At 48.9% G+C, this 23965-nt stretch overlaps 13 protein-coding genes across 13 annotated transcripts; 9 read left to right on the forward strand and 4 right to left on the reverse strand.

The window, feature by feature from the left end:
* Window positions 1-167: 167 nt before the first annotated feature.
* On the forward strand, window positions 168-2338 carry I303_103661 (uncharacterized protein; the record flags this gene model as incomplete). The annotated part of the gene is made up of 11 exons (XM_018407001.1): window positions 168-346; window positions 507-542; window positions 645-751; window positions 809-899; window positions 955-1114; window positions 1179-1388; window positions 1448-1506; window positions 1559-1596; window positions 1650-2010; window positions 2067-2188; window positions 2247-2338. 11 exons carry the CDS (start codon window positions 168-170, stop codon window positions 2336-2338), a joined length of 1455 nt encoding a protein of 484 aa, XP_018263809.1.
* Window positions 2339-2550: 212 nt separating this feature from the next.
* On the reverse strand, window positions 2551-3000 carry I303_103662 (uncharacterized protein; the record flags this gene model as incomplete). Its single annotated transcript, XM_065968803.1, has 4 exons — window positions 2551-2628; window positions 2687-2773; window positions 2825-2884; window positions 2953-3000. The coding sequence occupies 4 exons, from the start codon at window positions 2998-3000 to the stop codon at window positions 2551-2553; spliced, it is 273 nt and encodes a 90-aa protein (XP_065824875.1).
* Window positions 3001-3966: 966 nt separating this feature from the next.
* On the forward strand, window positions 3967-5705 carry I303_103663 (uncharacterized protein; the record flags this gene model as incomplete). Its single annotated transcript, XM_018407002.2, has 5 exons — window positions 3967-4304; window positions 4355-5074; window positions 5125-5198; window positions 5249-5601; window positions 5655-5705. 5 exons carry the CDS (start codon window positions 3967-3969, stop codon window positions 5703-5705), a joined length of 1536 nt encoding a protein of 511 aa, XP_018263810.2.
* A 521-nt stretch (window positions 5706-6226) lies between these two features.
* On the forward strand, window positions 6227-6618 carry I303_103664 (uncharacterized protein; the record flags this gene model as incomplete). Its single annotated transcript, XM_065968804.1, has 3 exons — window positions 6227-6383; window positions 6430-6500; window positions 6553-6618. The coding sequence occupies 3 exons, from the start codon at window positions 6227-6229 to the stop codon at window positions 6616-6618; spliced, it is 294 nt and encodes a 97-aa protein (XP_065824876.1).
* A 150-nt stretch (window positions 6619-6768) lies between these two features.
* I303_103665 (calcium/proton exchanger) lies at window positions 6769-7841 on the forward strand (the record flags this gene model as incomplete). The annotated part of the gene is made up of 7 exons (XM_065968805.1): window positions 6769-6782; window positions 6825-6877; window positions 6969-7267; window positions 7333-7551; window positions 7603-7666; window positions 7719-7748; window positions 7798-7841. The coding sequence occupies 7 exons, from the start codon at window positions 6769-6771 to the stop codon at window positions 7839-7841; spliced, it is 723 nt and encodes a 240-aa protein (XP_065824877.1).
* A 5525-nt stretch (window positions 7842-13366) lies between these two features.
* Window positions 13367-14877, reverse strand: I303_103666 (uncharacterized protein; the record flags this gene model as incomplete). The annotated part of the gene is made up of 6 exons (XM_065968806.1): window positions 13367-13647; window positions 13760-14038; window positions 14087-14271; window positions 14325-14621; window positions 14669-14741; window positions 14799-14877. The coding sequence occupies 6 exons, from the start codon at window positions 14875-14877 to the stop codon at window positions 13367-13369; spliced, it is 1194 nt and encodes a 397-aa protein (XP_065824878.1).
* Window positions 14878-15180: 303 nt separating this feature from the next.
* I303_103667 (uncharacterized protein) lies at window positions 15181-15706 on the forward strand (the record flags this gene model as incomplete). Its single annotated transcript, XM_065968807.1, has 2 exons — window positions 15181-15244; window positions 15294-15706. 2 exons carry the CDS (start codon window positions 15181-15183, stop codon window positions 15704-15706), a joined length of 477 nt encoding a protein of 158 aa, XP_065824879.1.
* A 55-nt stretch (window positions 15707-15761) lies between these two features.
* I303_103668 (uncharacterized protein) lies at window positions 15762-17722 on the forward strand (the record flags this gene model as incomplete). The annotated part of the gene is made up of 7 exons (XM_065968808.1): window positions 15762-16629; window positions 16681-16745; window positions 16799-17049; window positions 17095-17199; window positions 17243-17312; window positions 17358-17592; window positions 17667-17722. The coding sequence occupies 7 exons, from the start codon at window positions 15762-15764 to the stop codon at window positions 17720-17722; spliced, it is 1650 nt and encodes a 549-aa protein (XP_065824880.1).
* A 222-nt stretch (window positions 17723-17944) lies between these two features.
* Window positions 17945-18600, forward strand: I303_103669 (uncharacterized protein; the record flags this gene model as incomplete). The annotated part of the gene is made up of 4 exons (XM_065968809.1): window positions 17945-18023; window positions 18129-18155; window positions 18202-18303; window positions 18521-18600. 4 exons carry the CDS (start codon window positions 17945-17947, stop codon window positions 18598-18600), a joined length of 288 nt encoding a protein of 95 aa, XP_065824881.1.
* Window positions 18601-18690: 90 nt separating this feature from the next.
* Window positions 18691-20153, reverse strand: I303_103670 (uncharacterized protein; the record flags this gene model as incomplete). The annotated part of the gene is made up of 10 exons (XM_065968810.1): window positions 18691-18732; window positions 18781-18846; window positions 19008-19103; window positions 19148-19193; window positions 19244-19303; window positions 19345-19493; window positions 19551-19632; window positions 19707-19976; window positions 20021-20034; window positions 20088-20153. The coding sequence occupies 10 exons, from the start codon at window positions 20151-20153 to the stop codon at window positions 18691-18693; spliced, it is 891 nt and encodes a 296-aa protein (XP_065824882.1).
* A 139-nt stretch (window positions 20154-20292) lies between these two features.
* On the forward strand, window positions 20293-21542 carry I303_103671 (uncharacterized protein; the record flags this gene model as incomplete). Its single annotated transcript, XM_065968811.1, has 3 exons — window positions 20293-20735; window positions 20778-21156; window positions 21309-21542. 3 exons carry the CDS (start codon window positions 20293-20295, stop codon window positions 21540-21542), a joined length of 1056 nt encoding a protein of 351 aa, XP_065824883.1.
* An 89-nt stretch (window positions 21543-21631) lies between these two features.
* On the forward strand, window positions 21632-23139 carry I303_103672 (uncharacterized protein; the record flags this gene model as incomplete). Its single annotated transcript, XM_065968812.1, has 4 exons — window positions 21632-21768; window positions 22108-22611; window positions 22813-22870; window positions 23005-23139. The coding sequence occupies 4 exons, from the start codon at window positions 21632-21634 to the stop codon at window positions 23137-23139; spliced, it is 834 nt and encodes a 277-aa protein (XP_065824884.1).
* Window positions 23140-23179: 40 nt separating this feature from the next.
* On the reverse strand, window positions 23180-23533 carry I303_103673 (mitochondrial 37S ribosomal protein uS14m; the record flags this gene model as incomplete). The annotated part of the gene is made up of 2 exons (XM_018407010.1): window positions 23180-23242; window positions 23288-23533. 2 exons carry the CDS (start codon window positions 23531-23533, stop codon window positions 23180-23182), a joined length of 309 nt encoding a protein of 102 aa, XP_018263818.1.
* Between the last annotated feature and the right edge of the window lie 432 nt (window positions 23534-23965).

Below are 23965 nucleotides of genomic sequence, written 5' to 3' on the forward strand. Positions count from 1 at the left end.
AATCGCGTATCTGTCAATAATACCTTAACGGAATATCTTGCTTGAGCGACTTCAGACCTGTAAACTTCTCGCCAAGTCTTCTGTGAATCAACCTTTCCGCTGGACAAATACGTCGCTAGGTAAACATCGCCGTCTTCCAAGCAGTCCTCTCGGCTTCACCTGACACAATGCCATTACCACCAATCTGTACCACCTTCGAACCTTATTTTTTGCTGTCAGATGAAAGGCTGCAAGATATAGTGAACCATTTCAGGAAAGAGATGGAGGAGGGGTTGGCTGGATATGGGAAAGACGTAGCGATGGTACCTAGTTTCGTCACTGGTGTGCCGGACGGTACGGAAGAGGGGTGAGTGAGGGCTTTCAATAGCTTTGCAACTCATACTATGGGACTATGCTCCCAGCAAGGGCGCACGGAGATGGACAGGGATGGATCTGCGTGTTTGATGACCGCAACGACGCCAAAAGTGTATCATCACATCGGCTAACACCATCAATTTGGCTTGCAGGACCTTCTTGGCTCTTGACTTAGGAGGTACCAACCTGTATGTGTTTCCCATCAACTCGACATACAGCTCTTTCACTTTTAGTCCGGCTGCGTTCGCTCCCACAGCTGTTGCGCATGCTGACCTGGAAGAACTTTTTAGGCGTGTGTGTGAGGTCCGTTTATTCGGCCAACACAAGTTCGAGATCAAGCAGCAGAAGTACAAAGTGTCCGATGAGTTGAAAGAAGGCGAAGCCAGGATACTGTTTGGTAAGCTCATGTTCTGATGTTATACCGACTGGTCAAGCTGAGCCGCGATCTATGTAGACTACATTGCCGACTCGGTGGATGCATTTCTGACCGAAATTGGATCTGACATTTCCTCGAACGAGCCAATGCATCTTGGTTTTACCTTCAGGTAAGGCCTTTTCTCTTGTGGGAGAACAACCGAGCTGATTCTGAGAGTGGTACAGTTTCCCAGTCGAGCAAACCGCCATCGATGCTGGTAAATTGTTGACGTGGACAAAAGGCTTCAACGCCAAGCACGCTATTGGCAACGATGTAGTGAAGCTATTGCAAGACGCTTTCGACCGAAAACATATACATGTCAGATGTAGTGCTTTAGTGAACGATGTGAGGTCAATCGCTAGGACGAGCCCTTTGAGACTGACTCAGACTGATCTGAACTCCCGCCTAGACTGTCGGAACCCTCTTGTCGAGATCATACCAATCCGGACCAGCACTTATCGGAGCCATCTTTGGTACCGGTACAAACGGGGCTTATATTGACAAAACGAGGACAGTGCAGAAGCTTGGCGAGGACAAGATTAAGCAGGCTGAAGCTGGAGGAGAGCATGCCGGACAATTCATGGTCGTGAACACAGAATGGGGAGCTTTTGACAACGGAGTGGGTGCAGCCAGAGCCGTCTCGATATTATTCAACTAACATTGGCGTCTTATTTCTAGCGACACTGCCTTCCTGTATCGATTTTCGACAACAAACTGGACCGAGAGAGTATCAACCCGTGAGTGGAAATGCGAGTTGCCTCTGAGACGGAAGCTGAAGTTAGATTTCAGCCGTAAACAAGCATTCGAAAAGATGGTTTCTGGAATGTGTGAGTGGCAGTAACCAAGTCAAACGGTAGACTGATTCATGAAATTCTTATAGACTTAGGAGAGATTACTCGGAATATACTATTGCACCTCATCGACTCGTCGGTCCTGTTCAACGGTTACTCTTCGAAAACGATCAACACTCATTACGGTTATGACGCCGCATTCGTCTCTGCAGTCGAAGGTGCTAAGTCGCCCGAGGAGGTCAAGAAATTGATTATCAGCCAGCTGGGCGTGAAAGCAGAGCATATAGGCGAGGGTGATGTGGAGATCGTCCAATGGGCTATTCGAGTGGTAGCTATAAGGGCCAGTAAGCTTGCTGCATGTGCCATAGCGGCTGTCGTGCAGCACACGGGCAACGACAAAGTACCCAAGGATGAAGAGGATAAGGGCGTAGATGTCGGTGTGGATGGAAGGTGGGCTATTTGCTTGTTCGTAGAAAGGGGAAGACAAAGCTGATCACGGACTGTAGTGTCGCTGAATTCCTGCCTAATTTTTCGGAACGTGTGTCAGAGGCTCTTGCTGTGCTACTGGGAAAAGAAGGTGGGAAGAGGATCAGGATGGGTTTGGCGAAAGATGGGAGTGGAGTTGGAGGTGAGTTCCGTTAAACGCTGTGCCAGGATGGTGCTGATCGACACAATTGTTACTGTAGCTGCTCTGACTGCGCTCCAAGCGAAGAAGGCAATGGACAAACGAACAGAAGGAAAATCTCAATTTGTTCCAGGCAAGAAAGGATACAATTAGGCGCCATGCTATCATACTTCAATATTTAGGGATTTTACCGTAGTCGTCTGTCACTTGCATGCAACCCAGGAAATGTCACATGCTCTGATGTGGTCGGTCGGTCGGCTTCTACGCCGCAAAGGCACTGGCATTGTCAGCATTTACGATTGAAGGCGGGACGATTGTGTTCATAAAGGTCATCAGCTCATATACAACAGGCTGCGAACAGCGATCTACGATTGATGCAGTTTTCTAGCCGGGAGGAATTTGACAGGATGTCGGTTGAGATAAGGCCAGGGTGGTACGGCCATCTGATAGAGCAGTTGATGAGTGAGAAAATAAACGCAGAACCATTATGTGTCAACTCACAATTAAAAGAAGAACTAGACCAGCCAGAAACACCTCGAGCCCCAAGATGACTGAGCTTGAGAAGTACGAGAGGACGAAGGAAACCAGCTGCGAGGTACATCAGCGACCAAACGTTCCTAGAGGGCCATGATGACATACTGTCAAGGCTATAAGAACGATCTGGGCAATCTGCTCGAGCGCATATTGCGACTTGGGATCCTAAAGCGACAGTCATATCACTCAACTCAGAAACTTGTACGTCACAATTCGGCCCAGCAAGAACTCACTATCTTCCCCTCCGGGACTTTCTGAACTGAAAGAGGTAACTGATTCATTCTGAGTGCTGCCCTTTCACGACTTGGCTCGCCGACTGATGGTACGAATAGTTGAACTCTCGGACTGGCAAATACCTCAACCTTTGTACTTGATGGATTGGATCGCTCGCGTGTCAACACGTGTCAACACGTGTCAAAGAATTAGACCGGGATCAAAACGATCTCGTGGACAGGGACATGAGGACATGAGTAACAAGAGTGGCACCAAGGTAATCAGGGTTGGAATATACCCAATTAGGAAAGCTATTGACGAAAACGGCAATTGGCTCCACCTTTTCCGGTGATAGGTTGATTAACGGAGGGCATTTTAATTTGACGTCACCGGAAAAGAGAATACTAACTATGTTATATTACCACTTGGTCATTTTCTATCCCATTCCGTCATTTCACACCTGCGCAATCCGCTCATCGACATCCCATTTTTAATATCATATTGTCCCCTCCAACAAACAAGACATAGAAGACAGCAATCCCAGTCATAAATTGTAACCCCTCATCGACAGTGCCCTGTCGATTCATCCACAACACTTGCCCTTCCGAACGTCGCCCAACACGGCGTCCGAAGCTATTCAACTCGGCCTCGTAGGCCTGCTCACCAGGCCAGTGATCAAAGCAGTCTTTCCCTCGGAGAGAGTCGTCACTAAGTCGGATCCGCAGTCAATCGATAGCAACCCCGAGAGACCAACCCTGCTCTCGACCTCAGAGGGGACTAGCTCATCCGCCTCGACTGCTCTGATTTCTCCTCAGACAACGACACCTTCGTCGCCTTCGTTTCCGGTTTTACTGCCCGCGACTGCTGTGCCCGCATTAGGTGGCTCCATCGAGAAGACGCCCCTCCAGGAAAAATCTGCAATCACCCAATCTCAACTCGTTTCCAGGGCTATCGACGAGAAACCTAGACCTATCGCAACCGAACAGTCTTACCTACCTCTGTTGTACACCAAGGAAGGAACTCACCCAATCAACATGGCGGCTGTAGCACCTCAGACCGATAACTCCCACCACTTTGGTGCCACCAACGCTAACTCTGTCGAGGATCACGATTATGGATTGTCTGCAAAAGCGCAAAACCTCGATCTGAACGACAGACCCCCTAGCCGGGCCACTCACCGAACCAATCAAACCACTCAGAGTCACCTCGCAAACGGCGTCGTTCCTAGCAAATCTTCTGGGGATTGCAATGACGTCCCAGCCGGCGAAAGAGAGGGCGGAGATGAGATGGGCTTGGGAACTGCACTGAGCTCTGACCCTACCGAACTCAAGAGGGAGGTCGACCAGGATGGAGAGACACAACAGAGACCGGGGTGAGCGCATGCTCATGCTTCAACCGATGTGTACTAACCTTTTTGACCAGATTCAACCAAAGAGCGTCCCGATCATACGTCAAGCCTATTCCTATCGTCACCACCTACGAGCCAGAATTGCCCGAGGCCGCTTCTGTCCAGCAGCGAAAGACCGTTGCGGGGTCCACTAAGGCTCCAAGCACCAAACGAGCGTCTTCTAAAGCTGGTTCCATCCGATCAAACAAGGCCGCTTCGGTCAATGGTGATCACGTTAGATCTCCTTCCGTGAACGGGGATCACGTTAGATCTCCATCCGTCGCATCTGTTCGACGACTCCCTGCACAAACCGAGGAGCATGATGGTTTCCACCCGGGACAGATCGCTACCCACCAAAGACAACACGAGCTGCAAGGTGGAAACAGGGTCTCTCTACACGACAGCGGGCCGGTTTCTCGTGATCGATCAACCACATTTGAAGAACCAGACCATCCTCAACAACGAGCAACCTCCCCTAATCGACCTCACTCCTCGTTCGGCTACAGGCCTCAGCCGAACCTCATGTCTATCTCCGAAGGTGACCGAGCCGAGTCTCGAAATGACCAAACAAGGGATCTCCGGGCAGGAATGCTCAGCCGAAGTGGTACCACTCTCAGCCGAGCTGGTACTTACGGTAGAAACGGTAATCTCTCTAGAGGCGCCAATGGAGGCACTATCGGGAGCAGAAAGGGTGCTTTCGGTAGAGGTGCTGGAGCTAGCGTGGGCACGCAACCGGAGGAGGTCTTGGGCAGAGAGTGAGCTATACCATGATTCATATTCGATTATGTGTTGACAGTTTGTCTAGCGATATCCATCAACGCGCAGAATTATCGGAGAGAATCCTGGATGATGCCACCCTTAGAAGATTATCCACTATGGGTCAGTTTTTCACCGTTCTTCATGCAGGTATTCTGCTGACAGCCCTTCAGAGAAAAAGGACGCTAAACGACTTGCCAAGGTAATCAAGGCCGAAGCCAAATCCGAAGCCAAGTCCGTAGCCGGTGCCATCAAGGAGCTAGAAAGGCTTACCAAGCTTCAACGAGAGGCTGCGTCTGCTGAACGGAAATCGCAACTCAGACTTTCCAAGTGGACTCGACGAGAACACAAGGCTCGATTGCGATTTTTGAAGGAAAAGGAGAAGTACGAGAAAATCGAGGGAGAGTTGAGAAACTCAGAAAACGACTACGAAGAGAGAAGAGATCATGCCTCCGGATTGACTGCGCAGGTGGCCGAGCGGACGCAAGAAGTAGACGATCTGAGAGCTATGCGAGCAGCAGACGACGTGAGTCACCCTAAAGCCATTGGCGCTTGCATCGCTGACGTCATATTTTCCAGCGAGAGAGAGAAGTCAAGCTTTTGGCTCTCAAGAATCCGGCCCACAGTTAATCTTGGTAATCTTGTTTCCAATATGTGCATCTCTCCCTGTCATGCTTCCCCGATATTGTGTGCCATCGAACTACTACCAATAACGTATAACTTTCGTTCGTGGGGTCATCCTTTTCCATGTATAGCGACAATGAATAACATCTTTGTGAAGAATATCTACTATATACACGTCTATAATTTAATTTTGAATGCAACGTATGCGACCATGCTCTCTCTTGGACGAATCGAGTCCGACATGGCCTTAGTCCATTGCTTCGCCATACTAAAGGGCCACAGTGGCTTCGATGATGACGCGCGGCTTAATGAAACTCGAGAAGATTGAGTGAGACACACGTGCTTGTAGGGGATTACTTGGTTTGAACCCGTTTCAGCTTAAATTACTCATGACGATTGATCCCATGGCTTGGCGCAAAGTGCTATAAAAACACTTGCACGTCTTTGTTCATCTTATTCGCACAGCATCCCCTCGTCTCCATTTCCCCTTTTCAATAATTTGCTCATCTGTTCGACAGTAGAACGTCATGCCGACCCAAGAGACGACCCCACTGCTAGGCTCAAATCGCGGGCACGAGGGAAATACCTCTACCCCGCCTTTCAACCCTCTCAAGTCTAGTCGATACCTCCTTCTAGGATCGTGGATCAACGTTCTACTCGTTGCCGTCCCCCTGTCCTTCATTGGTGAGCATCACCTTGCTCTCCTCTTGGCATCGCTGACTGGTCCCAGCCGATGGTCTCCACTGGAGCGCTGCTGCGCGGTTCGCTACCTCCTTCCTGGCTATTGTCCCACTCGCCAAGGTAAGCCCGAGTTCTCCAGCTCCCCGCTGACCTTGTAGCTCCTGGGAGATAGCACCGAACAACTCTCGATGAAGCTCGGTCAAACGCTCGGAGGACTTCTCAACGCGACCTTCGGTAACGCTGTTGAACTCATCGTTGCCATTGCTGCGCTCGTACAAAGTGAGTCAGAATCGATGTATTTCCGCTGACGTGCCCCCCAGACGAGCTTCGACTGGTTCAAACATCTCTTCTCGGAAGTGTCCTGTCAAACCTACTCCTGGTACTCGGAATGAGTTTCTTCGCGTGAGTGGCCGATATTCCTGAGTTCTCGCTAATGTCCTTCAGCTCCGGCTTCTTCTACACCGAGTCAACATTCCAGGTCACCGCTGCTCAAGCAAGTTCGTCCCTCATGACGCTTGCCTGCATCACTCTAATCTTGCCAGCTGCTTGTGAGTCTTGCATGACCATGCCCGCGCTAATGCCGCACAGACCATGCATCAAGCACTGAGGAAGCCCAGAATCTTGTCAAGACTTTAATCGAGGATGGCGCGCCAGATCCCGCAGATTCCTCCCTTCGAGGACTTCTGATTCTCTCTCGAGGTACCTCCATCATCCTGCTCCTAACATACCTTGGTTACCTCTACTTCCAGCTCCGAACTCATGCTCAGCTTTTCGAAGCCGAAGAAGCTGAGAACGAAGAAAGTGAAGTGGCCTCGATGGACCAGTGGAGCGCCGGCGCTTGGCTCATCATCATTACCGTCGTCACCGCTTTCTGCGCCGACATCCTCGTGGGTAGTATTGATGAGACTGCGCAACAATGGCATATCCCCAAGAGGTAAGCCTTGATATTCAGCGAGGTCTCGCTGACTGCCGCAGATTCATCGGTCTCATCCTCTTACCGCTTGTCGGCAATGCCGCCGAACACGTCACCTCGGTTTGGATGGCCTGCAAGGGTAAAATGGAACTTACCATCGGTGTCAGCGTGGGATCCAGTATCCAGATCGCGGCGGGTATGATCCCATTACTTGTCATTATCGCGTGGCCCCTACACAAGAATCTGACTCTCTTCTTTGTAAGTGCACTCTCGTCTGACCAAACCTACACCTCGCTGATCTGCTCTCAGGCGAATTTCGAGACGATCGTTCTGTTCGTCTCAGTCATGCTTGTCAATCTCCTTCTTCAAGATGGTAAGTTCACGTCATCCGGTGCTCTGATCGCTTGACTGACACAAGATCACAGGACGAACAAACTACATGGAGGGTGTCATGCGTAAGTATTGCCTCTCCTTCCAGTGTTTTCCTTGCTGATCCTTCCCCAGTGATGTCGCTTTACCTGGTGATCGCCTTGAGTTACCTTGTTTGATGAATCCATCCGTCGTCGTCTTCACTCGAACTAACGCAACAACAAACACTCTTGCTTTTTCCTCTCCTCGCCTTTTGAATCAAATCAATTCATTCATTTCATACACGATTTTACTTCACTGTTTATACATCATTTGCCTAGCGGTCCCGAGACATGAATGGATCCTTTCTGTGGTAGAACGAGATTGCTCGGTTGTGTTGGGTCCTCTGTGACGTGTTGCCCTGCTTTGCACGATCATGTTCGGTCGAAGGTTGCGCTTGCAACGCCGTGCACCACTGTATAGCTTGATCGGTCCATGGCTCATGTCATAGGTGTAAGCTTCCCGAGTTCCGCAACTTCGATTGCTCGTTTTACGGCGACAGATTTCCACATGCTCCAGCCGAGATTGTCACGAGCATGCCAACTTGAGTATACCACATAAATTGCACTTCCTGTATGAACAACCTGCAACATCACCCATTTAGCATCCTTCCGAAAAGGTATGAGCAGGGCTTGTTCTTGTGTCTTGGATTATGATCCTTGTCTTTTTTCTCGAGAACCAAACTATAAATTAGCCGACTTTGTCAACCTATCTTTGCCACCTTTCTTCAGTAGTCACCCTCTTACCCTTTGACAACTACACTCTTTCTCAGCATAACCTTTATTGTATGACCACTCCCCTTCAGCTCATTCATGTTATCATACTTTTTATTACTTTGACAATAAGTAGTCTGAACAATCTTCCAGATTATTCCTACAACATCCAATCACCTTCACAAGTTGCAGGCAACACACACTCACTCATCACCAAATGTGTGAGAATGTCATGAAATGAAGCAATTTGATGACAACATGGATTCATCAATGAGAAGATCAGAGGACTAAGTGGTGACCCTGCTGTTGTGGGATTCTCATTGTGAAACACACAACAAGATCTCTAACAATAAATTCTGTTTGAGACGATTAGATGGGAATGATATCTCAAATTGTCTTGTTCCACTATAGCCATCCTCTTAGTCAATCAACATCAACCTTCCACAGCTCTTCAAGTACACAATTTCTTGACTAGGTGATATAGCAATTGAAAGCGAGTTTTTCACACCCGATCCAACGCTCTCAAAGCATCAGCTGAACCACTCGACTCCTGACAGTACATGTGTTGCTCCATTTTGCTTCCTTTTTAGCAGCCCAAGGCTCCTCCATCGCTTGATAACACCGCTTGTCTGTATGACTGTATGTCTGATTTGTATCTATTGACATTGCTGCAGCGCTTGGGCTGAATCTGTCGATCCCTTTGTTCCAGAATTGCCAGTGATAGCCGGGGATCCCTCAGAGTCGTCTGATTCTGTTTTTGATTCACCATTTGACACCTCTTGATTATTTGACACCCTTCACCATCTCTCTGAGCGTCATTTTCTGCTCCATGAAGGTTTTTTTCTTTGAAGCAGCGGAGGAAAATCGACTTCTTCATTCAATCTCCATCAATCGGCGCAGTGACTGTCTATCAGGCGCAGAAGATACATCTGGTCTTGGAGGCTGTTAACATTTTTGTTCCTCCCTCTTCTTGTGTTTGCTCGCACCAAGCTCATCAGGCTGAGCCGACACTTTGTTCCTGATGTTGGAAGTATGGTAATGAGATTTGTAACTGCATGCCTTGTGTATCAACAACTCTATAGCTGGAGCTGCTGCTTTCATGGTTGTATCCCATACATCTCCCTTTTTGTACCTTGGTTTCATTTTACCTTGATCTCTGAAATATACCTTCTCCCCAAATAGACGAAGTCTGGCAAGTTGTCTGTTTGACCAGAGGGTGCACAGATCCCATATATGCGGACTCCCAAAGCTTACACACACGCCAAATTGGTGGGGATGAAGGACAGCCTGGCAAAATACAAAGCTAGATGGATGGCAGAAATCCCTCTCAAATCTTTGGCATTGATTGTAATGGTTGCTTACTCATTATGACCCGACACTTCTGGCACTTGTCAATCATTTACCTGCAGGTAGATCAAGTGGGAACCTGTCAGATTTATAATTATGCATGTTGAGTACAAGGGTAAAAGTACAGGTTAAGTAATGAAAGTAAGAGTTCAATATTGACGTGGCAAGTGTACAAAACGCTTGGCTAAGTAAGTCAACGTCACTAACCGGTAAATAGAGCACTCAATCAACCAATTTCAATATAACCATTGCCAAAGGGCGATAGAGCCGCCTTAAGGTAGCAATATTCCCTCAGACTCCGGTTTATTTTCTGCTCAAGTCACCCTAAATTCACAACAAAACACCAAGATGCTTCAACAAAACCCTTGACGTTTGACTACGACCTCAAGGCCAGATATCAATCAGAGTTTATCCTTGTTACTATGTCAGAAGACGTGAGCGGCAAATACCTATGCGCTCCTTGCATGTGGACAATTCATGAACAGCTTGCAACCAGCTTTGCTACACATCGACTTATCTGTCTGAACATTAATCCAATATCACTACTTGAAATGTCTGACATTTCAAATTGCAATGCGGGCCGACTGGTCTTCAAGCAGTCCCTGCTTCCAAGCAAGAACAATTACATGGACCAATGTTCCGGTGTTCCATGTGTTACGGACTGGTATATTAAGTAGCGACTAGTCTTAACATGCAGTGACAATGACGATGGATGTGGAAAAGGGATAGCTTGAAGTGAATCGGACAATGATGTTGAGACAAGATTATAAGTACGTAATACGTTGCCTTATATGAGATGCTACACAAGTTGTTGATATTGACTCTAGCACAAGTCGCTAAGACGAGTGACAAGTTACATCAATGTTGATGTTGATAAGATAATCGTGTGGTCAATGAGATAACTAATGTGAGTAACTTATGATAATTCATCATGAAGAGAGGGGAGGGATGTCTTTCTAAAATGCCCCCTTATATATCTTGTATATCGTTGGTGAGACACCAGCTGACCCATCGATCAATAAGCGCTTACTAATTACTCAGCATTTACGGTTCAACTGGTTCTATATTACTAATCAACGGATACGTTGGTACAAGCTTGATGAATAATCAACGGTATAGCTGGCTACAACAGTGAAAGACAAGTTGAAGACTTTACGTAATACGTAGCTAGATATGTCTTGAGTTTCACAGAGGTGTGGAAGGTTCAAACAATTTCGTCAAAGTAGATGTTACCAGGCATATCCGATAACAAAGTTCAAGAAAGGACAGGTTGAGTAACCAGTTCGACATTGACGTGGCAAGTGTTCTGGCATTCTGTCAAGACCCGGTCTCTAGTTTAATCAAAGGTCCAAGTAACAAGGTACTACCAGAGACCAGTATACTGCAAAGGTTCACAAGCTTTGGTGGGCAATGACTATGTGTCACCAGTAGACTTGTGAAGGTGGTCGGACGGTGTAAGGATAGTCTGGAAGGATCAATTATACTATTGTCAAAGTCATTAAAGCTATGATAACATGAACTAAATAACGGAGTGTGGCGGTATGTAAAGAGTGTATTTATGAAGAGTGTAGTCAAAAGGTAAGAGGGTGACTATCAAAGGAAAGCCGCAAAGACTGATCTGACTAATTTGACCAATTTATTTTGATCCTTGAGAACAAGACAAGGATCAGAATCAGAGATACAAGAATGAGCCCTATTTACACCTTTCAAGAGCATGCTAAATTGGGTGACGTTCTAGGTTGTTCCTACAGGCTGCACGTACAGGCTGACTATTTAGACTATACGTTCCAGGTTGTACGTCCAGGTTGTATGTCCAGATGGTATGTGCAAGTTGTATTTGATGGTACGTATGTTGAAATCGATTGATTGAGTGCTCTATTTACCGGTTAATCACGTCACTTAGCTAGCCACATGGCCAGGATGCTTGCCACGTCGATAATAGACTTGTAACTTCGATATCTAACTTGTATTTTACTCTTTTACTCAACATGCATATTTATAACTTTGACAACGTAGAGATAATGTTGAAAAGGATGTGCATGTCATGTGGTATGCTTGAATTGGCGTGCTAGTCACAATAAGCGCTTATCCATCAATGGGTCAAGACACCAACTATGCAAAGGATATGTAAGGGAGCATTCTGGAATTACATCCCTCCGCTCCCTTCATTGACCACGTGAGGATTTTTACATTGACATTGACATGACTGATGACTTGTCTTTGCAAGTTGTGCTGCTATCAAAATAGACAGCTTGTGTAGCACCCTATATCAATTGACACACAACACACTTCTAGAATCTCAGCTCAACATCATTGTCCATTTCACTTTGAGCTATCCCTTTTCCACACCAATCATCATTGTCACTGTGTATTAGGGGTACTTGCTGCTTAATATACCAGTCTCTAACAGGCTGTTCCAATCAAATCTTGAAACCTTGACATTGGATCTGGAGGAAGGGACTTACTTAGTTGATCTAACAAAGTGATGTTGCCTGTCATTGTATTTTGACTTGTCATGGTTGACAAGATTCTGATGTGCCAACATTGTCATTTTACATTGATGAAAGAATTGTCATCAAAGCCAAGTAGGAGATCTTCCGGTGGTCATCTCAGCCATACTGTAGGTTTGACGGCCTCCATGGAGGCTGTGTATTCAGCTTCGGTGAATGGTTGATAAAGCAACTGTTGGTTGTTGTCTTGATTTTCAGGCTACCACACCAACATAGATTTTGAAGATGTAATGGGTTGTCAATTTTTCTGGTATTCAAGTCAAATTGGCATTCACATACCTATGCTGGATTCTGCAGTTGCCCGCTTTCCAGTGTTCTTTGTTACATTTGCTGAAATAAATTGGGAGGACGCCAGCTGCATGAGCTAAGTCCGGTCTGGTGGGCAACTACTCAGATGACATTGCTCTCCCTCAGCTTTTCACAATTTTGATGCTACTCTTCAGGTGCTACAACCTAACATTGACATGAAGTTTGGTAGCAACGTTCATCATGAATTAGGAGATTTTTTGAAGAGATGTGTAAGAGCTTGATTAAGAAGACGTGGAGATACTGTCGGGGATGTCACGAGGCACAAAAAGGGAGAGCTGTGCGGTAGGTGCGGATATGTGCGCAGACGATGTCGCAAAGGGGGGCTGACGATGTTGACCCGAAACGAGTGACCAGGGTCGACATGCTCGTCGCGTTGATTGAATGAACGAGCAAAGTACTAACACAGATGGACAGCAACGGACAGACTTTAGATACGTTTCAGACCCGGCCATCGAGGAGGGGTCAGCGCCTCAAGCGGGATGTAGAGAGACTCTTGTCCACGCCTAACCGCGGAGCTCCGATTCGCTGGACCAACAATATGACGAAACCATAGCTAATTGCAAATGATCAACTGCATTCCATGCGGTCTACAAATAGAGACAATCTACACAAAGTTTAAGCAGGAATATTGAACACCGCATGATAGAAACCAATAGGGAGTAGTGTAGCCCGCCTCCGAGAATGAGCATCAGTAACAATGACTGGCTAGTCTCATACAGCGGTTTCTGCTCGTTGAGTCAATATTGCGAAGGTCTCTATAGCCCTCATCGGTACACGAGAGTCGTGCTATCGATTATCAGTCTTCGAAACTGGATACAAAGGATGGCGAGGGTATTTGGTGGGAGAGGGAGCCATTTTCGTTATACCGGCAGTGGATTGCGCATTGAGCTGTCGTATACGATCCTGAACGGATGTGGCAGACGGCGATGATATCTGTGGAGGAGCGGCATGATTTTCTGCTTGCTCACTTGTTACCTTTATGTGCTTGGGTTGGCAGTCCGGTGAGTCGGGATCGCCTCTGCGCGTTCGTGTAGCGATTTTCGTCAGGGCGCTTGTGCTGTCCAAATCTAAATTCGGGTTAGCATTATCAGCTCTGTGATGTCCCTCGGCCACACCACTACTGACAAGTGATGCAAGGGTGCTAGGTCGGACGAGAAGAGCAGGACATGGAAGGCTCACTTGGGCATGGGATCGTTTGGCTCGGCGTTGGTCCACGGGCCATGAGACCTTTCATCTCCTGTATCGTTTCGGTAGGCCGTGAGTAGGTATGAGTGCCTTTGAGCATCTGGCCAGGACGGGGGTACTTGTTGGGTTGCAGTCTGCTGCCTGCTTTGGGATCCGGAGAGACCATTTGTTGGGGTTCGATTGAGAAGGTGGTCTCATAGCACGTCTCGCATGCAGGTGCCGCGCTCGGTAATAATAGAGGCGTTGTGTGCCGCGAGGCAGCCTTACCGCACACTGAGACCAATGAGCAGGAGAGCCTCTTCGGGCGCAAACAAGACTTACATGAACAAGCAAAACACTTTCCATGCCATTTGAGGCCCCTTGCGGAAATATGCCGTCCGCCTAAGCCCTCTTCCCTCTCTCCGATGATGGGGGATTGGCAAGCATGACATGTGCCGATTGGGAAACGCTGAGTGTAACAAACCCTACACATCGTATCGCCCTCCGCTATGGAATTAGCATTGGTACTACCGACGAAGGTCAGTCATCGGTTGGTTGTCATTCGCTCCACAACACTCACGGAGCAAGGTATATTTTCATGCCCGAGCGTATATCCGTGCCGCATTGCTTGCACTGGGGATGTTGAATTCCACGCTCGAGCACAGAGCCATAAACTACGAGGGTCAGCCCAGTTTTCAAGCTTATCAACTCACCCCGAGCCAGTTCAGCGTCCGATTTTGCAGTGAGAGCTACGTCAAACGTTTCCTGCCGGGCAAAAGCAGGTCGGGACGGTAGTGAGTGGGCTTCCGAATTGCCCACGCGATCTCCGAATAATGGCGAAGAGCTAATTCTAGAGGTCGAGGTCGACATTGTATACCTGTATGGATTGATCAGCCTAGCCGATGACTTCGAAATTCGACTCACTTGTCGGCCCACCGATCTGGGCTACCCCTTTTTTGGGGCGATGAGAGTAGGGCTTTGACTGGATTGGGACGCTCTAGGAGCCAGAGGCATCGATCAGCAAGTCCCTGACGGATCAAGGCGTAACACTGACCGATAGCTCTCCCGTAGCATTTCGTGCAGCGTGATTCGGCATCCGATAGGGAGACACCGCACAGGCTGCAGACAATCATCTTGACAGACGGGGTATGAGTTCAAGAGGGCTGATCAGTGAAGACGGGCGCAAGTCAAGCTTAAGACTCAGAGATTTGGCTCATCAAGCCCGATTGAGGGTACGAAGTTGAACAATGATTCCGAGTTGAAAAGAGTTGAATGATGAGCTCCTGAAGCCAAACATTTACGTGAGCCTTATAACCGTATAACCGAGAGACGCTTCAGAGTTCAACCGTGGTAAAGTGGAATCATCACCGTAGAAGATGATTCGACTAACTGTCTTCGCAAACCAATAAATCAGCACAACCAACACCAACAATCATATGGGTGGTCAGACTGACCAGCCAGTGATATTGCATACAGCGCGATACGACAAGATGCCAGATTGTGGGTGCTTTCAACTTTGACCAGGGCGCTTGCTGATTCGCTCAGACAGTCTTGCAAAGCCTACGCGCACTGCCAGAGAATATACATCTTCTCGATCCCCCGAACTTGACTTCAGACGATGCTTCCCAATTCACTCAAGAGCTTCAAGCGATTCTGAGGGAGAACGACTCGCCTCGAGCAAGAGACACTATACTGCAGGCTGCAGCCTTGCTACCACCTCAGGCCGTCTGGAGCGACACAGCGTTAGCATGGGCACAGGACCATCACGATGGAGAAGACGTGAAGGATGATATCATCACCTACATCAGCGAGGCTTTCAAGCAAGGCGTGTTCTCTCCAGACATATGGATACAGGGCATGGAGGATGAATCGAAGCCGTGCAAGATCGTGAAGGACGTTCTGATACGATGGGGAGAAGAGGATTTCGAAGTGAGTTACCGTATACTCGGGAAACAAAACTGACAAATAGGCTCTCTTAAGTGCCTGTACTCGACTCTACACACGCGCCCCATTGAGGATGCCCATAGCTACCTTACTCGTTCGAGCTGTGGTCGAATATCCCTATGAGCCATCTGACCCCTCTTCAGCAACTCATATGGCTCGAGTCGCCAATAGCTCGTTTGTCGAAGAGCTCCTGCTAAGTCTTATACTCGACACTGGAAACCGATTGTTCAGCCTTAACCTTCGGCTTCTCCTGGCTATCCTGCCCTACGCACCTCTCATCCTTACCCCCAAAGTCCCTCTCATGGCTATTGTGTTAGGCCGCGCCATTTCCTGGCGCGACCGCCCCTTCATCGACTACACATCGACTGCTCGAGACGGCGTCACCCAGACTCAAGCACCCGAAGCTTCTCTCAGCTGGGATGTTGCCAACTCCGCCGCAGAGATGGATATCGAGATGCCGGATCACCTGAAACCCCGTCGTATCGCTCAATTGTACATCATCGCTATGTACGGAGCTTGGCCCTCGAATGTCATCGCGTTTGTGCGAGATCCCGTTTCGTATATAAGAGGTAAAAACGTCAACCCGATGTACGCGGTGGACTGGGACAGGGTATGGTCTCCCGGAGTGTTGGCTACTAGGATGGAACCTTTGATACGAGACTTCAGGCTGCATCCATCGCTAGTGGTGTTCACGTCCACCGCCGAACTCGCCGATTCCAAGCGATGGGAGAGGATAGATGCGGCAGAATTCATTGCGCGGTCGCAAGCATTGTCCAACTCTGACCAACAAGCCACTTCACATATCGGTCTATTCGATGAGGATGAGCAGCCGCCTGCTTACCCGGAGCCGACGCCGAATCCCATCAAGTTGGAAAAGGAGAATGAACTGCTGAGGTCGGAGGCGAAATTTACAGGTCGTGTCAGAAAGCAATACCTCTACCGTGCGTACAAGTCGGTCAGCTGGTGTATGAGGTATATTGACTCTGCCGCAGATATCGGTCGTTTGCATCGAACTTCGTTGAGGTTGAACAACGATGAGGCCGAGATACATAGCTTTGTGCGTGGAAAAGTTACGCAGAGGGATTGATAGCTGATTAAGACGCTCCTCAGGTGAACCGGCTGAAAGCGCAAACCAGTCAAATAGCCGAACTGACCAGTCAGCTGTCGCAGGCAAGGACTGACGCCTCTCAAGCTCAACAGAAGCATGTCAAGTGGCAAGGACAATTGCGAGAGAAAGTAGCTTCTTTTAGAGAGGAAAAAGCCACCTGGCAAACAGAAGCCGCGCGCATACGAGCGGAATTAAGCGATGCCCACGCAACTGTGAAAGCTCAGCGAGAGGAGCTGGCTGAAGTGAAGAATGAGTAAGTGGTATTCGGGCGAAAAGCGCGGAGCTGACATCGTTGCAGACGGTTCAAGCTGCAGAATCGCCTGACAGAAGCGGAGCCCAAGATTAGACATTTGTCAGATTATGAAACGCGAATGAAGCAGCTCACGGAGTCGCAGAGATTATGGTGAGCGCATAGGGTTGGATCCATCGAGGCTGATAACCGGCAGGGATGAGGACGTGCAGCGTTGTAAAGAGGCTCTCCAGCAAGCCGAAGCGTCAAAGGCGAGATGCCATGAGGTACGTCGTGCCAAGCCGCGACCACCTGCTGACCGTGGACAACAGTTGGAACAAATGCTTCGAACGAGTCGGCAGGAGACGGTCGATAGAGCGCGGGCCATTGACAGACCTGCACCTGTAAGCCAGGGACCACCGGCCTCACAGATCGCAAACCGCGACCAGCTTCCCGACAATCGCCCATCAAACGACAAAGCTAGCCAGGATATTGGATTCTACATCAAACTGCTAGAAGATGCTGAAGCAAGGAACGTGAAGCTGGAGCGGGAGAACCTGGAAGTGAGTGCCTACCAATGAGATAGAAGGCTGACGAAGTTTAGTTGCGGATCAAAGTAACGAATAACGACAACATCGTAGATGGCAATGTTCACGATACATCGTTCATATTCGCTGACGAAGATGTGCAAGAGTAGTAGCGTTTGTGTTGTATCAGAACTCTTTTTGTATTTTACTCGGTCGTGTGTCTGTGTGTGTGTATATATACGTGTGCATGGCCACTTGAAAGGATGGTCCCTGCGCACGCTACTGTGTCGGACTATTTGGCCATTTGCATCACGATCGATCGTTCAACTTTGCTTGTGAATCGTTACTTTTGATCATAGCTCATGTAGTCGTGATCATGCATCTGCTGCGCCATGACCAAAGCTATACGCCTCGACCAGCCAACATACTACCAAGTCTTGGGAATAGAGGAGGACGCCGAGCCTGACGAAGGTGAGCACCTGTGAATCAAGAGTATCGGTTGACATGTAGTTCGCAAATCATACCTCAAAGCTGCTCAGCGTTGTCATCCTGATCGCAACCTCAATGATCCGACAGCCACAGAAGCATTCCAAGGGATACAAGGTGAGTGAGACGAAGGCGGAGATTTGGGTTTGACCGTTTGTAATAGAGGCATACGAAGTCTTGTCGGACCCAGAACGACGGTCGTTTTATGACGAGGAGCTAGAATCACTGCGTAATCCACATCCGCTGCCTTCACCACCTGTTTGCTGTTCATCCTTTTCATCCTTTGCGACGGCAAATCGTCCATCGGCGGTGCGGGTTCCAGCGAGACCAATCTTCGCTCAACCACCTCCATTTCACCCCCTGCATGGCGCACCCATGATGATGCCGTCACCTGAGCTCATCTGGTTCAAGTCAAGACTGATTCATAGAGCGCCCGTGAGTCAATATATACAGTATTTGGGCGGTGCTGATAATCGCTACAGCCGCTGCGCAAGATCCACCATTCATACTGGCGTCCACCTGTACAAGCGATACCTATTCGTCCTTTCCCGCCCCTGCCTAGCGAGTATGCACAGAAGATGATGGCGGATATGGAGGCGCATCTAGCAAGACTGAGATGGCTAGCCGATGCAAGAGCAAGGGGGGCCAGGATCTAGGTGGACGACCTCAACGCTAGTTCCGTCATATCGACGACCTGATGCAGAGACCATGTTAGTAACTACTCATGCCGTGGAAGACATACTTTTTGGATATCTGGCCTTTGCTCGGGATCAACCACGAGCATCGCGTCGATGAGTGAGACGAGAGCCTGCGAATATCCACCTGGATGCTTGTAACGACCGCTGCCAACGGCCATAGCTATCGAAGTTCCGTCCACCTCGAAGGGTGAATGACCATAGGCCACCGCGAACAGCGAGCATCCGAGAGACTAAGACGTTAGCGCGACGTGAAGTCTTCGTTGGCACTTACCCAGATGTCCACTTTCTCGTCCAGGGTTTTACCTGTCTTCACGTCGAAGAGTTCCGGCGCACGATAAGGCATGGAGGAATGCTCGCTGGCGATGTCCTACATATTAGTTAGTCATTGATTCGCCCCGATCAGTGACTCACTTGTTCAAGCAGGGCTTGCTGCCTTGATTCGACTTTGATCCGAGCTCTGGTGCAGGAGGTCAATCCCGTCCGGAACCTGACGTCCGGATGACTCACTTGATAGTTGACCCAAAATCCATGAGAATGGGACTTCCGTCATCCGCAATCATTATGTTTCTTGCGATGCATCAGCATTGCTCTCATTGATCAAGACTCACCCTGGCTTGATATCTCGATGAGCATATGGTATCAGCTCCCCCTGCTCCGCGTTGGCTAATTCCTCGTCATGGTCAAACACTGGCTCTCCGACTAAAGGATCCTCCTCCCTTGTTGGGGGGTACGATGCGTTTACAGCGGGAAGGTGATACTGGTGCATGGCTCGGACACTGTACTGTCAGCTCGATGCTGACTTGCGAAGACTCACGCTAAGCATGTCCCATGGAAGAGCTCCAGGAGTTTGCGCTCTGGCATTTTGCTGCCGGACACAGATGAAGACGCCATGGCATCTTGCAAATTACCACGGGAGTAGTATGGAAGGAACCTGCCCATGTCAGCGACAACACGAACGAGCGTTACTCACAAATATATGATCTTTCCTTCTCCCCCGTCATCCTGAACGACCGCTGAGTCAAGTATCCTGATGATGTTGGGATGTCGAAAACGCCTGTACGCCTCGACTTCTCGCATCGCCTCCTTGACGCCTTCCTGACCCGATGTGATTAGAATCTTCTTGAGAGCGTACAGTCGACCCGAGGATAGATCTCTAATCAGATACACAAAGGAGAAACCGCCTTCGCCTAGCAATTTCTCAATCTTGTAGGAACGTCCGTTGATTTTGAGGGTAGCATCGCTGATGACGTGTGAGCGGGAGTGACTGTCTGCGGCGGAACTTACGGTTTGCAAATGCACTGAACGTCAGCAAGTTCGGTTGGTATATTGGACGTACCTGTGTGAGAGTCACGACTGCATCCTGAGCATAGAACTTGAGGCGGTCCAAGGCTAATGCCAAGTTGTCGTTGGAGTTCATGACGCTTAGGTGATGATGTGAACGAGGGCAAGTGAATGATAGAAAGCGAAATCAAAAGCAAAGACGTCGCGCGTCGTAATTATCAGAGACTGTCGCATTGTTCCCTTGCCATTCCGCTCATCTTCGACATCGATCAATCATGGCGAGACCTCCATTCCCCGCTGGATGGTCCGCGATTCCGTGCAGCTTGAAGAACCTCACCCTGGCGAACACCTTACCAGTGGGTCAATCGTTTCTCTGGCATCGCCATGACCTTCCAGCGACATCCTCCAGTCAACCTTCCGAGGAATTCTCCAGAGCTGTCAATGATCCGCCAAGGGTGGTATGTCTCAGGCAGTCACCGACCCACTTGTATTACACAGCCGTATACCCTACTAGTCATGGGGCAGAGCAAGATAAGGAGAGGGGCGTCACAAAAGCCTGGCTGGAAGACTATTTTTATCTAAAAGCTCAACCCAATCTGGAGAAGCTATATGAGGAATGGAGGGTTAGGGATCCTGATCTTTTCGGGAAGGTCGAAGTCAGTGATAGGGCTGTGGGTGTACGAGTGCTTCGTCAAGATCCTTGGGAATGTCTGATAGCGTGAGTTTCCGCTGTAGTGCACGATGATAGCTGAGAGTATAGCTTTATAACGTCTACCAATAATCACATCCCCCGAATAACCTCGCTGTTGCATCGCTTCTCTCAAGCTTTCTCTCCACCGCTACTCTCACTCGATGACCCAGACGGTAGCGGCCAGACAACGTATCATCTGTTCCCACAGCCATCAGCCATACCCCCAAAGTCAGAAACCTTGCTGCGCAATATGGGATTTGGCTACCGAGCACCGTTCATAGAATCTAGCCTGCAAACGCTACAGGAGGAGATGCAGGGCAATGTGGAACAAGGTCTGCTTAATCTGCGGCGAGAGGAAGAGGTTGATAGTGTCAGAGAAAAGCTGGTGGCTCTCAAAGGTGTCGGCAGGAAAGTTGCAGATTGCGTCATGCTTATGTGTATGGACAAGGTGAGTAATCACAACCAGAAGATAGCTGATAGGAATAGCCCTCCCTCATCCCAATCGACACCCATGTGGCAGCGATTGCTGCACGACATCCTTCCTTCCCGTCGCGTCTGAGGAACAAGCCCATGTCCAAGCAAGTTTATGATGAAACGCAGCAATTCTTGTCAGACAAATGGGGACCGATGGGTGGATGGTGCCAAGCAGTCATGTTCGCAGCGGATCTACCTTCAAAGGGCAAGGTTGCCAAGACGGAAGCGCCAAGGGATCCGATCAAGGGTGTGTCTGTGAAGAGGAAAGTCGAGACAACCGTGAGCGTGTCGGCATTGAAGCGGACTCGGAGTGAAACCAGGAAAGTGACGAAGATGGTCGAAGAGGTCAAGTTGGAGTGATGATGTCATTTACGCCGCGTACCATAAAAGTAGAAATCGAGTTTGTTGTATCTTGCATGTATCTTTCTAACGAGCAATCGACTTGGAAAATGCTGCAATCTGCCTCTGAGATATTTTCCACGACATGGTCGGCTGTCGAAGTGAGTGACTCCGACTTGGATCGGGCTGAGCATGATTTAGGCTTCGATCTCGGTCATTCTTGTCTTGGTGTACGGGTTCTTCGCCAGTAAATGGAAGCTCTTGTCCGAGGAAGGCGAACAAGTGAGTGTAAGCTGTAATCTACAGTGCTGATCGACAGAGCGCTTCGAAACTATGCGTGACGCTCTTCTTGCCAGCACTTCTTTTCTCTGAGATTGGGCCCCTGGCATCCTGGGAGAATTTGAAGGAATGTGAGTGACCACGAGTATTCTAGGTTGTGCTGACTGTTCAGACTGGGTGATAATTGTTTACGCCATCGTCTTTCAACTGATCTCTTTGATATTCGGGACAATTGGAGTCGTCTTGTTTGGAATGCCGCAATGGATCATGTGAGGCATAATAACGCGGATCGATCGCTGACATTTAGCCCGTGCATGGTGTTCAACAATGCGACTTCGCTACCATTGCTGCTCTTCAGCTCCCTCGGCAAGAATGGCACGCTTTCTCCCCTGATCAAGGGCGATGAGCTAGAAGAGGTTTTAGATCGAGGACAGGTCTACCTTCTGATCAACGCGCTCGTAGGGAACCTGACTCGATTCTCATTGGGACCGAGAATGATGAATAGCCATCCACTCGACGTTCCGCATCCATGGTCACATTCCGAATCTCCTCATGCGGTCAAGAAGGTCAAAGAGGTGCTCAACGGAGGCTACCCCGCGATCGAGCCGTATCATGATGACGATGAGAATGCTCCTCTGCTTGATCAAGCGAGAGAACGTGGGAAGAAGGGCTGGAAGATTCTCGTGATTCTCAAGAACAGCTTAGCGGGGTTTATGAATCCGCCGATGTACGGTGGATTAGCAGCGATCTTGGCTGGAGTCATCCCATTCTTGCACAGCTGGCTATTTGACAAAGGCGCTTGGCTTAGCCCGTGAGTATTTCGATGAACGTAGGACAAGCTAATTCTTAGCTTTGCCGAGTCGATCGAGAAAATCGGGAAGCTGTATGCGGCGTTGCAGATGCTGGTCATCGGCGCGCATCTCAAGACTAAAAAGGGATCCAGGCCACCGATCTTCCCGTTGATCTACCTCTTTGTGTTCCGTTTTGTCCTTATGCCGATCATTTCGATCAGTGTGGTGTATGGAGTTCGCAAAGCGTTGGGGGATAGAATACTCAGCGACCCGATTTTAGTGAGTGACAAAGAAGGCGGTAGTGGTTGACACTTTGCAGGATTTCATTATGATGATCGCGCCGGTTGGCCCTCCCGCTCTGACTCTTGCCGCCGTGAGTGTTTTTTCACTGTGACCTTGTGCTGATCGTGTAGATTGTGGAAATGTCCGACACCGATGAAGACGTTGAGACTGCTGTAGCGAAGACTATTGTGGTTTCATATGCTTTGACCCCTCTCATATCCGTCAGTGTGACAGCTGCGCTGCAGGTTGTTGAAAAGCTGTATTAAAGTAGAATACGGTATGGTACAACATATGCATCGATGATTTCTACCAGCTTGATTTGTGTACACCTGGTAATTCTCCATTGAGGGCTTTCAGACGGAATTGGAACTGAATTTGTCTGTCAGCTCATGTGGTTGTCTCGCATTGACTCACTCTTGCAAGGCCAAATTTGGACATAACACCCCGAGCCTTCCCAGTTTCCCAGCACCTGCTCTTGACAGCGCCTAGTCTACCTTCTCCTCCATTCAACGCATTTAGACCGAGTTGAGCTTTGTGTCGGACGGTAGCGGGCAGTGTGGTGTTTCGGGCGACGAAAAGGTATGCGCGGCGTTGGACTTCGAATTGTTCTGCGGATAGCCTTTTCCGTATATCTCGTAGGACTTGAGCCTTGGCACCCATGTCGACGGTGTTATGTGGTGAGGGTAGGTGAAGGATGGATAAATGAGTTTGTAGTTGAGAAGGAAGTGAGCGAGGTGAAAAGTCATCTTTTCCCAGGAGTTTATATGCGCCCCCGTTAAACCGTTGCTGCATCCGATCGGACAAGACAAAAAGCCTCCCACACAGCTTGGTGTTTCGCATACATGCTAACAGCAACGTCCATGATTCAAATCAAGTCATCCTCAAGCAGGTATCCACCAGTCCATCAATCATGCATACACACTTCGATGTCACCGTCATGCTTCGGCTTGATGACAAGGACACGGATCAAATCCGTCCATTATACTCGTTCACAACTCCCGCAGGGTCGTAAATCGCACGACCCCTCTTCCCAAGTCATAGGGCTACTTTGAGACGGCCCAAGCGGACCTGCTAACAAAAGTGAGAGGATGG

The sequence above is a fragment of the Kwoniella dejecticola genome, chromosome 4, assembly GCF_000512565.2.
Source record: "Kwoniella dejecticola CBS 10117 chromosome 4, complete sequence".
In the NCBI taxonomy this organism is placed as follows: Eukaryota; Fungi; Basidiomycota; class Tremellomycetes; order Tremellales; family Cryptococcaceae; genus Kwoniella; species Kwoniella dejecticola.